Source organism: Rhinolophus sinicus, linkage group LG14 (genome assembly GCF_036562045.2).
Source record: "Rhinolophus sinicus isolate RSC01 linkage group LG14, ASM3656204v1, whole genome shotgun sequence".
Taxonomy (NCBI): domain Eukaryota; kingdom Metazoa; phylum Chordata; class Mammalia; order Chiroptera; family Rhinolophidae; genus Rhinolophus; species Rhinolophus sinicus.
In genome coordinates this window covers 49,141,385-49,154,058 of record NC_133763.1, presented here as the reverse complement: position 1 = coordinate 49,154,058, position 12,674 = coordinate 49,141,385, and the positions used below count along the sequence as shown (strand labels likewise).

At 42.9% G+C, this 12,674-nt stretch overlaps 1 protein-coding gene across 2 annotated transcripts in view; it reads left to right on the top strand.

Moving 5' to 3' along the window:
• Positions 1-12,674, top strand: part of NOTCH2 (notch receptor 2) — a 156,146-nt gene that overhangs the window by 56,341 nt on the left and 87,131 nt on the right. For both annotated transcript variants that reach the window (XM_074319094.1, XM_074319093.1), the window contains one exon: positions 12,105-12,364. In XM_074319094.1, coding sequence (XP_074175195.1) covers positions 12,199-12,364 — 166 coding nt within the window. In that variant the 5' untranslated portion in view covers positions 12,105-12,198. The remainder of the gene's footprint in view (positions 1-12,104; positions 12,365-12,674) is intronic.

The following is a 12,674-nucleotide window of genomic DNA, read 5'->3' as shown; positions in this document are numbered from 1 at the left end:
GAGGGGTTAGCTGAAGGCGTAAGTTGTACAACAATTCATTTCCACAAGCGTGTATTGAACTGTCTGTGCTTAGAAGGATGACAGGTGGGCAGCGTGAAGGATGTAACAGATGAGACACAAGGCACAGTTCTTGCCCCAGGGAGCCTGGCTTGGAGTGGGTCGATGGCCAGTACATGTACAGCCACTGACCCCAAAGCACTGGCATCAGCAAGCATCGGTACGTCCCTGGGCGCCATTGCTGAGGGAATTTGAAAGCCAGCTCTGCTGAGTGCTGAGTCACCCTGCTTCCAGGTTGAGGGGACTTTGGCGATCACCTTTTCTACTTATCCCGTTTCCCATGCGAGGAGCCCAAGTCTTGCCATGGTCAAGGGATGTACCCTGGGTTCTGTAACTAATTAGTGTGGAGACTGGGACTAAACGTTGTTTCTCCAGCCTCGTTTGGTGATCTCAAGGTTTAGCAACATCTCTTTTCATTCTTTGTACCAACCCTCAAGGAACTGATGTGGGTGAATGTTTTATTTACATATGTATATGCAGGAACAGGGGAGACTGTGTGTGTGTGTGTGTATACACGTGTGTGAGTATGCATGTGTGTGCACGTGTGTATGTGTGCATGTGTGTGTGAGTGTGTGTTGTGTGCGTGCGTGTGAGTGTGCACGTGAGTGTGCATGTACATGTGTGTGAGTGTGTGTGTGAGAGTGTGTGTGTGTATGTGTGTGAGTTAACTTCATACTTTGGGGGAAAATGGGATTTTTAAAAGTCTGCTCCATAGGGGGTTGGCTGGCTCTCTTTGAATGATTTAAGGGTGCATGAGGGTTAAGAAACCCTCTGAACATCAGGAATCTTAATTAGCTTTGATAATCCTTTGGGTAATTATCTCTGCCTCATAGTTCCCCAACTTGGAGTATAATTACAGAGTCGTTTTAAGGTGTCAAGATTCCCTGGATGCTTGCGTTTTGCCTTTTGGCTTCTGTGAGGAGTGTGAGCACTGACTAGTTGACCGCCTTCCATGTGCGTTACTGTATTAGGCACAGGAGTGTGAACCCCTCTTAACCTGCTGGCGAAGACGAATAATCAGAACACAGGATAATGAGTGATAGGCTATGTTAGAGCTACGGGAATATACAGTGGGGGTAGCAAGCCTGCTTCTCTGAGGAAACTACATTTAAGCGGAAGCCTGAAGGAATTTTAGGGCTTAGCTCTGAGAAGGGAGTGGGGAAAGTGTTTCGGGCGGAGTGAACAGCACGTGCAGAGGTCTGCAGGTGAGAAGCACGCACTGGAGCACTTTCTGGGAGCTGGGAGAAGCTGAGCCGAGCAAGGAGGGCACGTGAAGGAGAGATGATCTTGAGATGAAGCCATTTCTCAGTCTCTTGTTTGCATACAATACATAATGTCAAAATCGACTAAGAATGCAGTAACCATTTTATGACACCTTTCTATTTTAATAGTCCTAATAGCATCGACAGCCCATTTAAATACGGACAGGACCGTGCTTCTAAAGCACTTTCTAGACTCCTGGCCATCACGGTCCAGTGAGCGCATAGCTGGGGAACAACTGGCTTGACTCCTTCATGTTTGCCTGTTACTGTGAAGGCTGCTTGTTGTGAACTCCTATGTTTAGAGTATGTCTGCCGTGTTTTAATCACCAATAGACATTTTCTCAGGGCCCAGTGCGGTGAAATAAGGTAAAGCACCGATTGTGTGCCAGAAGACAGGAAAGAAAGACCACCTTCTGTTATGGCAGCAACACGAGTCTTTCAACGCGGTTTGTGTGCCCTTCTGGTCCAGTCTTTTGAGTAATGACTGAAGAGATTAGGGGCTCAGTGCAGCTTCTGAGTTCTGATAAATGAGCTCAGGCTGTAAGCTGGCAGATAAGGGCATTTGCGAATTCTTGTGTAAGTCAAGTCTGGTTCCCCTTTGCGGTGGTTACCGCTTTCATAGTCCCTGATGAAGGTGAATGACACTATGAATTAACAGCTCGAAAGCTTGTACCACGGCAGCTTCTTTCTGGTCTGGATGGATTAAAATGAGTGTGTGTTTATTGCTTTCCTCAGAATGGGGGTGGGAGGTGTGGGGGTGAAAAACCTGAACACATGGAAACCAAGTGAGGTGGAGTTTCAGAAGATGGTTCCCAGACTCACAGTTCCCCGTGAAACTCTTTTCCTGTGGGAAACTTTTAATTTGGAAGCATTCAGCCTAATGTGGGAACCAAGATTAACATTTTCTGAAATACCTCTACAAGAAAAGCAGAAATGTTCTGTTCCGGAAGCTGAATTTACATAGTAGAAAAATGGGCTGTCCTGCAGTATTTGGTAGTCTTTGTTTATTAGTGGTGGTAAAAAGTTGTGTGTGTGTGTGTGTGTGTGTGTGTGTGTGTAAGAGAGAATGAGCGAGAGAGAGAGAGAGAGAGAGAGAGAGAGAGAGAGAGAGAGAGAGAGAGAGAGAGAGAGGTGGATTGATTGTATATTTGTCTTTGTTTCCTTTACATCAAACCAGCAAAGCCCTCGAAAGTGTGTTTTACCACAAACCAACCCGGTACTGGGCCCTAACTCTATACACGAATACTTTTTTTAGTTCTTTTTGTTTTTCCTTCTTGCTGAGTAAGCTGTAGTGTTTGTGTTGGGGCGGGGGTGGGGGGTGGGGGGGAGGTGAGAGTGGGAGTGGGAATGGCAAGAAGTCAACATGACAGAGTTTCTTCCCTTTTCTTCCCCTCTTTACCAGGAAGTTAACTGGAAGTCTTCATGCGATGTTTCTTTTTCTTTCTTTTTCTTTCTTTTTTTTGGTAACAATGTCAGTAATTAGCATAACCAGTTAGTTACTTTTACACAGGGTTACAGAATTAACAAATTGACCATCTGATGAGCTATCAAACTGGAGGGACAGTGGGAGGAGGGGATTGAGGGGGTTAGACTAGTAGGTGGGGGCCTCTTGAATGCCAACCAAAGAGTTTAGACTTGATTCTGTAGGCTCCAGGGCATCTAGAACTTTGTAGTCAGAGCCTTGGGAATGAAATGTTATGTTGGAGCTTTCACTGGTTACAGTTAGCTTTGGCTGTTAGCAATTATTTTTATCTACTTGCACAGGGGGAGCAGGAGAGGGGGCAGGAAACTAAGCTGGCATTATGGTCACGGGAAAGGACACGACTGATTTGGGGCCCTTTCAAAGTGCAGACCCTTGTTACTGAGCAATGCTTAATTTGGTTTCTGGGTTTTGTTATTTTTTTCTCCCTGCCCTTACCTCATTTACCTTAACGACAGCTCCCCCCCTCTAGAGCTCTGCTAGGGCAGGCTGCCACTGCAGATTGGGGGGCCAAGAGGCCCAGAGCAAGAAGAAAGTGGGTTGAAAGCAGAGTTCTGTTTAAAGAATTTTCTGCTGGAAACTAGCCCAGAGCGAGTAAAGAGAAGCTTTAATGAGAAGCAGCTGCAGGGCCCGCGCAACCCACATGAGACATTTTTTTCCCCTCCGTTCCACATTCTGTATAGTTTTTTTTAAAAAAATCATGATTTTGAAATAGCTGTTTTGTAAAGCCCGCCTCTCTTTTTCTTCTTCTTGTATGCGGTGGGGTTTTGCTTTGTTGTTTTATTTTATTTTTAATAACCAAATCCTCACTCAAAGAAAGCTAAAGGCAGAGCTGCAGCAAAGTCCTGGATGCAATTTGGGCTCACCCTGCTGATACAGAACATTCGGTGGAGAAAACAAGGCGAGAGAACACTGGCTTTTATTTGGGAAAGGGGCTTATTTCCTGCTCGGACTTCAGTCCTCTTGGAGCTGACACAAGCTGTTACAGTGTTTTAAGCTTTTCTCTAGACGAGTGGCCATTCACTTAGGAAACTTGAAAGAACAAATTTTTCTGTCCTGTATTACTAGGGAGACTGACCCTGAACTGCAGCCATTGCCAGATAGATCAGAATTGGTATTCAAATACCAGCTTCCCGTTGAAATCTGTAAAGTGGCTATATGTAAACGAACCCAGGCTGCCAGTGGCATGTGAGAGTTGGGGTCTGGTTTTCATCTGTTTTATTGAGGGGGGCTCTCTGGGCATCCATTCTGGTTCCATTAGGAGGAATCCCTTGTTTTTCTTCTCTCTTTCCTTCCCTCCCCTTCACCTCATTCCCCATGTGTGTGTTTGAACAATAACAATGGAAGAAGGGACCTCTTCATGTCAGCAATGGCAGATTGTTTCCGAAAAAGGCGTGCGTATATCTGTATGGACCTGAGAAGTATTCAAAGGAGTTTATGGAGTTATTTTATAGGGAAAGAGCCCTCCTCCTGGTCCCCCAACTTTCCCTGTGTTCAGAGCCTCCTCTGTGAAGTAGAGAAGATTGAAGAGAGGAAGTCACTGGGGGAGCTACTAAAGTAGGTAATAGGTCCCCTGCAAGAAGGAGGCATTCATATAGTTGGGGAAACAAAAGACAGCTGTTAGATTTATTCAGTTATTTTTTTAGAACATTTTTTTTACATAGACCTTTATTCAAGATGTAGGCTATTTTCCAGAAAGTGTGCTGGGGTAACTTAACAGAACTATGGATTTATGAGGGAACTTGGATGAGTAGCCATGTTTCCAGCTTCTCCTCAAATTCAGCTCAAGCCATCTCAAGAAGAGAACTACATAAGCTCTTGTTTTCAGTCAGAGTCTTAATTCCACTCAGATTCACAGGGTTTGTGGTGTGTTTGTGTTAGAGCTGAACAGGGATTTGCAAAGATGAAAGGTCTCCTGCCTTAGGAAACAGGGGTCCTTTATTTCTTGCTGTCTCACTTAACGCATTTCACCCCTTGTCCGTAATTCCGCTTAGCCTCCTAGAGATCGAGGGATACTCTTGTACCTCAGGATGCTTCTTAGGGATGGTCTCGCCTGTGTTCTACTAGGCAGCGCACAGCGTGGGGTTGGAGGGGGGGGCTGGGTGGCAGATTTGGGCCGAGAGGCTGACTACCCATCACAGGAGATTTAACCTCCCTTGGAACCAGTGGCTCAATGGTACATAGGTGTTCATGGTATTCAAAGCACCTGCACCAGGGTCTCAAGACATACCCTTCCCCACAGAAAAAGTGTCACAGGGGAGTCTGAGAGAGGCACAGGAAAGGCATGACAATGGCTCAGAGGCAGAAGAGCCCGACTGGTTGGAATAATGTAGGTGTGACATGGCACCACCTCTACTGTTGGGGGGGATCCGAGATGGGCGAACAGGTTTGGAGGACACAGGTTTTGAGCAGATCTTTGAAGCAAGAATGGAAGAAAGGAACATACACTAGAGATGGAATAGATGGGAAAGCATGCTGTTTCTCAGTGGAAATTAGAAAGATTTATGTATAAGGCACCAGCAGAGTGGAAATAATCTGGAGTGTCTGAGTTAGGGATGACTAAGGAGGGAGACAGTGAAACGGTAGGAGTGGTGCCATCAAGCACGCTCTAGATTCTAAGGCACTTGGATTTGAAGGGCTGGGCATTCGTGCTCGTTTCTGAGCAGAGAAGTGACCTGATCCAGATGATGCCTGAGAAGGAGTATTCTTTAAGTCCTGTGCTTCTCCTGGCTAGCCGTACGGAGAGGTGTGACTGTGATGCTGGTGCAGTGAAGAGAATGAGGCTGACTGAATAGATGCCTTGGTGCCTAGCAGGACCCTTTCGGTGAAGTGCTCTTTTAGGCTTTGATGAAAGATCTAGGCAAAGACAGAGATACAGTTGTAAGTGATGCACAACAGGGAGAAATTGCTAGATTCGGACAACAAACCGAGGGTCAGTTAGCTTTGGCGTCCCATCAGTGCAATCGTGGTTCAGAACACTGACTTCGGAAGTACGGTGCACTGCTGCAACACGGTGATTTCTCTGACTAAAGTCTACAAGGCATCCCACTCGGAGACACGGGGGAAAGATTCCGCACGGCGAATTTAGAAGGAACAACTGATGGGTCCCATTACCGGCTCAAAACGCATGTTATACAAGTAGAGGGTGCGAGAAATACGGTACGAAAGTAGTTCACGTGAAAAGAAGAGAAACATCTGGACTTTTCAATGGACCGTGTGTTCCGTGGCACGTAGGAGTATTTTGTGGCTTCTAAAAAATGTGACCACAGCTTTAGGCTGCAATAGGAGAAATGGAGTGTCCAGATCACCGGAGGTGATGGCCCAGCTCTGGGAAGAACCTATGTGCTGTGTTTTCTTCCGTTTGGGGCCCCGCATTTTACAGAGGTGTTTGAGGAGCTAGAATCGTCTGGTTGGGAGAGCAGGACAGTCTGTTGTGAAGTACGCAGGCTCAGGAGTCATCCCTGGGCTTGATGCCTCTGCCATCTCTCTACTAGCTGTGAAATCTTAATCTTTCTAAGCCTCAACGTCCTCATACACCAAATAGAGATCGTAATATACTGTTAGAGGGAAAAGTAAAAGAGATAATAGCTGTAAAATGCTTAGCAAATACGTAATTCATAGTAAGTGCTTCAAAAATGTTGGTCACTGTTTTAACTGTGGTTGTTTTAAGTATAGAAGAGCCAATAAAATGGTGAGGAAATCTGAAAGAAATGTCATACTGAGGAACAGTTCAAAGCACTGAGTCCCGGAAGAAAGAAAACAAAGGGTCAACTTAACTGTCATCAAATTCTTGAAGGGTGACATGTAAGAGACTCTTCCTTTTTGTTCTAGAGAACAGGGATAGCCAGTTGGTGGAAATTGTAGGGAGGCAGAATTTTTAAAAATAAGGTATAATTCACATGCTACTAAAATCACCCTTTACAAGTGTGTAAATCAATGGTTTTAGTATATTCACAGATATGTATAACTATCACCATTATCTAATTTCAAAACATTTTCATTATCTCCCCCCACCCCCCACCACCCCAAAGAAACTCTCTAGTCCTTAGTAGTCACTCTCCATTTTCCCCTCTTCCCAACCCCTGGGCACACTAATATATTTTCTATCTCTATGGATTTGCCTTTTCTGGACACTTCATAAAACTGAAATCATACAATATGATTTTGTGGCCTTTTGTGTCTAACTTATTTCACTTTGCGTGATGTTTTCAAGCTTCATCCAGATCATAGCATGGATATTCATTCCTTTTTATGGCCAATTAATGTCATTGTACAGATACACTACATTTTATTAGCCACTCATCAGCTTACGGACATTTGGGTTGTTTCCACTTTTTGCTATTATGAATAATCCTGCTATAAGCATTCTTTACAAATTTTATGTAGACTTATGCTATCAGCTATCTTGGATATAGACCTACTAGGAGGGGAGGCAGAATTTTAAGACATCCGAAAGAAAGAGCTTTCTGACAGTGAGATCCACCCATACTGCAGACTTGTTAAAATAGTGAGCCAGTAATTCTATTTTCCTTAACAAATGCATGGTGTTTACTATGTGCTAGATGTCATTCTAAGTGCTTTACAATTATTTAAAATCCCTATGAGGTAGACATTATTAAATTATATTAAACAAGGAGGTTTAGTAACTTGCTCAAGGTCACTCATCAGGTAAATGGGTGGCTAGGGTTGAAATCTAGGTGGTTTGGTTCTAGCATCTGTATTCTTAATAGCAGGAACAATAATAATTTCAAACATTTGTTAAATTCTAACTGTTTCGCAGGCACCATGCTTAACTGCTTGTATTTAAGTAGAGGTTGATAATCATCTTTTAGGGGTATTTTAGAAAGAAATATCTCACTGGGTAGAAATTACCTTAAGGTGTCTTGAATCCCAAGGTTCTATTATTCCAAGGGTGGAAGTGAGGAAAAAGCCAGCAATGAGATGTCTGTCCTGAGGCATTTAAGATGATCAGAATTTATATCAAAAGAGGAAACTATGAACATAAATGACAAGTATTGTAGGAATTCAGTTGACACAAGTTTTCAGAACGTGGTAATAAATAATATATAACTTAAAAGGATTAACCCAAAATGACTTGTCAGATTACGAATGGACATCTTAGAAAAATGGAGTCAAGTCTCATGGGAAAATGATGCCACTTTTTAAGTGTTTAGTTTCAAGTATTGGCAGGATATATTAGGGTAAGGAGATGACTTTTAGTAAACTGAACATCTGGAACTGGAGCTGTATATTTGGGAGTCAGATACATGATGGTAGTTGTCTAAAACCAAATAAACAACGACAATAACAAATACACATGAGAGAAAAGGACAGGGCAGCCCAGACTTAGCTTTAAGGGGGCCATAATTGATGAGGAAGAAGAAGGGGAATAAACAATCAAGACTAAACATGTACCGAGATAGACAGACGGAGTCAGAGAAACCAAACATAAAAAGATTAAAATGATAGCAGCAATACCTCCTATAGGAGGGAGAATTTCCTTATGATGAAATCTCAGATGAGACCCGTGAACTTGACAAGGGGAAAGTCACTGCTCTCACAATATAGCAATGACTTCTGGGCAGTAATTAGAAGGAAAGTTTTGTTGCAAAGGGACAAGTAAGAAGTAGATGGAAGAGACAGGGAAAATACCTGTGAAACTAGGCAACATTTTTAGAAGTTTGGCTGTGAAGGAAGAAGAATTTGCAAAGGGGAATGGGGCTTAGTGAAAATGTACGTTAGTGAAAGAGACTTGTACATGGTTTAAGGTAAAGAATCAGGCTGATGTAATTAAGTCTTTATTATTATGCCAACAATAGGTCTAGTTTCACATAAAAATAAGATGTGGTTCTATACTTGGGCCCTAGGAGAGTAAGTCAATTGTACTCATATATCATATCTAAATATTGTCTCGCTAGAGTAAAACCCTAAATCCTTCTTTACAGTGGCCTAAAAGGCCCCCATGGTCCACCTTGCGGTATAGATCTCATCTGTTTTCTGCTATTCTTTTTCTTAAATCCCTTTTGTAGAGCCACAGAGGTCTCCTTGCTACTCCTCAAACATGCCAGGGCCGTTCCTGATTTTCGGGCTTTTGCATTTGCTATTCCCTCGGCCCTCAACACGCTTCCACTAGATGCCTGCATGGTTATTTCTCTCACCTCATTCAAGTGTGACTCAAATCTGCCTTCTCAGCGAGGCCTTCTCTGGTTTTCCTATTTAAAAACCAAATACGATCCCTAATTCCATCTCTTCTTATCCCCCTTTCCTGTTTTATTTTTTTTTTTAGCACTGATTCCACCTAACAAATTATGTGGTTTACTTACTAATTTTTTTGTCTTCTATTTGAATTGAAACGCCACAAGTTCAAGGATTTTTCCTAGCACTGGAACAATGCCTGGCACATAATAGGCACTTACTAAACATGTGTTGCATGAATAAATGAGTGTGATAGTCTTGCAGAAACTGGTGTGAGAACATTCTTTTCCATTACCGCAAACATCGTTCTTAATGAGAATGTTAGATGCTATTTATAAAATTAGGCTTCATATATTCTCTCACGCAGGAATTGACAAACTTTGTCTGTAAAGCCCCAGAGAGTAAATATTTCTGTGGGCCACATAGTCTTACTGCAACTGTACAGCCCTGTTATCGTAATGCAAAAGTAGCCATAGGCAATCCGTAAATGGATGAGTGTGCCTGAGTGCCGATAAGACTATTTATGGACACTGAAATATGAATTTTACATACTTCTCAAATGTCACGAAATCTCCTTCTTTTGATTTTTACCCGACCATTTAATAATGTCAAAACCATCCTCCACTCACAGGCCATACAAAAACAGGCAATGGGCCAGAGTAGACCCGCCAGCTGTACTTCGCCAAGCTCTACTTTTACTGGTTTCTTAAACATATCATAATTGAAACATACTTTTCCATACAAGGAGCAACTATGTAGATTACATCCTAGTAACGGATAAGAAAGCAATACTTTTGTTTGGCTTCAGACTCTTTCATAGTTTTTCATTTTTGTTTTCCTGGGAACCTTCTGTTTTCATTATGTGCTTATGAGGCCAGTATTTCAATGAGTTTTCATTCTCTAAGCAGATACCACATGGTATTATTGGGGAGGTGGTTGTTGTGTAATAGTCCAGTGTAATAGTGTAAAAACTGGGCACAGCCTACCCACATTTAAAAGTTTGTCATTATTTACAAGGTGAGTAATTCCTGTGTGGGAGAAGCAAGTGTCATCAGCAAGTGTCACTGTGAATGAGAATTGTGTGACAGTTTTTAACATTATCCATAACAGAGTTCTCGAATAAGTTGCAAATGCTTTTAATAATATAGCTCAGGGTTAATTTTAGCTATGCTACATTGGCAGTTTTTACTCCCCTACTTTAAAAAAAATCAGAAAATAACCTCTTCTGTTATCAAATCAAGCTGTGATTTAAATAATGCATCCTACTTTCTTCAATAAGTGCAAAGAGAGAAAATATGCTCTTCATTTGCAAAACTTTTTAATGGAAGGTTATTCACATACTTGATTTTATTTGCTTCTGACAATAGCCCCCTGATGTAAGGAGCCTTACAACCAATATAAAATCTGAGAGAACTAATAATAGTCAGTGAAGTTAAGAAACTCGTCCAAGGTCATAGCCCCAGGACTCCAAAGAGGCCTTCTGACCACACAAGGGGCCGCCTCCCCGCTGGAAACCTGAGCTCTTTGGTTTCAGGGCTGTGCCTTCTCTGCACTGCCTCTCCGTCTCTAACCTCAGCTGCGGGAAGCTGCTCAGAGTCCTAACTGCTCCTGGGTCTGCCACACTGACTGTACCAGCTCTGGGGCTGGGGGAAGGGCCTGCAGCCAGTGACATCCCTATTTACCAGCTCTGTTTCCTCCTCCAGCCATTTTAGCTACTGCGTAATTCTTCTGGCATATTCAGTCTTAGTTCCCTAATATCTGGTCCTCCTTCTTTCTCAATAGCTGTGACCTCTAAAAGACCTCCTCTTGCCAACCAATGGCTCACTAACCATCTCAGATATGATTGCCCAAGACAGGAAGGAGGAAGCATGAGCTCGGTGCTTTGCATCTGGGTGTCAGGACACAGTATGGGCGCAGGAAGCTGTGATAGGAGCTGGTTTTGAGGTAGAAGATTGACAGTGTCAGTGTGTTGTCTTTGAGGCAACAGGGGAACAGCACTGTAAATTTCGTTTTCTAGCCTCTACAAAGTAAAATGGGGAAATCATTTGAACCAAATATCTAGGGCAACAGCCAAATGGTAAACTTTATAGTCGGAATCAAAGTCGTTGGGTTCCTTTTAGATGCTTCTTCGAGGACCCATTTAAACAACCTCTTCGTTCTGAAAATAGAGAGTTCCCATGCCTTTTTCATGCTGTTCAGAGAAAATTGTCATACAAACTGCAGACAATTTGGAACGGTTGTATATGTTTTGATTCAATGGGTGGCACATAAAAAGATTCCTCAACACGCCATGTGGAAAATGTCATGGAACGCTGTTCCTGAATCGTTTTTTTCTTCTTTACTTTGGTGTCTATATAGTACCTTAGATATTTTAATGTCATTTTAGATATACTGTATGCTTTTTTAATTTGGTTAAAAAAAAAAAAGCTGCCTGCTGCTCATATAGTAACAGATTTAAGTAAAAAAAAAAAAAAAAAAAAGCCTCTTTCAACCCTTCCCCATTCTTTCTTTATCCCAGTCTCAACCCCCTGAATATAACCCAGAAATCTAGGTATAGACCAACTGATGTCTCAATGGAAACAAGGAAAGAAAAACTTGCTATTCCTTAATGCTTAATTGTGAGAAGGCACGTGGTATTTTATAGAATCCAAATTGGAGAGGATGAAAGGGTCAGGCCATGCATTCTCATGTGAGTGTCTTAATCCTGTCAAGTGGCTTAGTCAAAATGAGAAAGTTAATGAATCTAGATAGACAAGTATCAACAATACTGCACGGAAAGGTGCTGTTCCACCAAACCAGCCTTGTCCATACATGAAAAATGCTGCGGTTGTCTTTTGCCCTTGAAGAAAGGTCATCCTGACCGGCCATAGCAGTTAATGCTGGGTCACCACCTGGTATTCTGTCACCAGCCTAGACTCAAAGGGACATGGCAGTGTGTGGTTAAGTTCGCTAAACACTTCTGCTCTTAAAGCGAGGCAGTTTTCTAGGTTGTACCTTCAGGTCTCTCAATTCACGGTCCGATGTTTTCTTGAATGGACTGCATTATCTTGTAAGTTTTTGGACTTGCAGGAAGTCAAGTGTTTTCATGAACTCCGCTCTTTTCCACACAGGTGTCCAGAGGGCTTCTTGGGAGAATATTGTCAACATCGAGACCCCTGTGAGAAGAACCGCTGCCAGAATGGTGGGACGTGTGTGGCCCAGGCCATGTTGGGGAAAGCCACGTGCCAGTGTGCCCTGGGATTCACAGGCGAGGACTGCCAATACTCGACCACTCACCCCTGCTATGCGTCTCCGTCCTGTCTGAATGGAGGCACTTGTCGTGTGCTCAGTCAGGATGATTATGAGTGCACCTGCCAAGTCGGTTTTACAGGTATCAAAGGGGACGCGGGCCCACACTTTACTATTCTCAGCAGGTGCCTTTATTTAGCATTGTTTAAATCTTGACATCTGGCTCTCAAGGGTCTCCCAACTCTGGTGTACATTTCTTACCACTGTGGTAAGAAACTCAAATGTTTCCGACAACTCTCTTTACCTTCCTTCTGAGAGTTTTAAGAGGGGAGAAAGAGAAAGGGTCCAGTACTCAGAAGTATTTGACTGCCTAAGGTCTACATGTCAGGACTGGGCATCAGAATCCCTTCACCGTTCACAGAAGGAAAGCCGTTCGTGCTATGTATTGATTA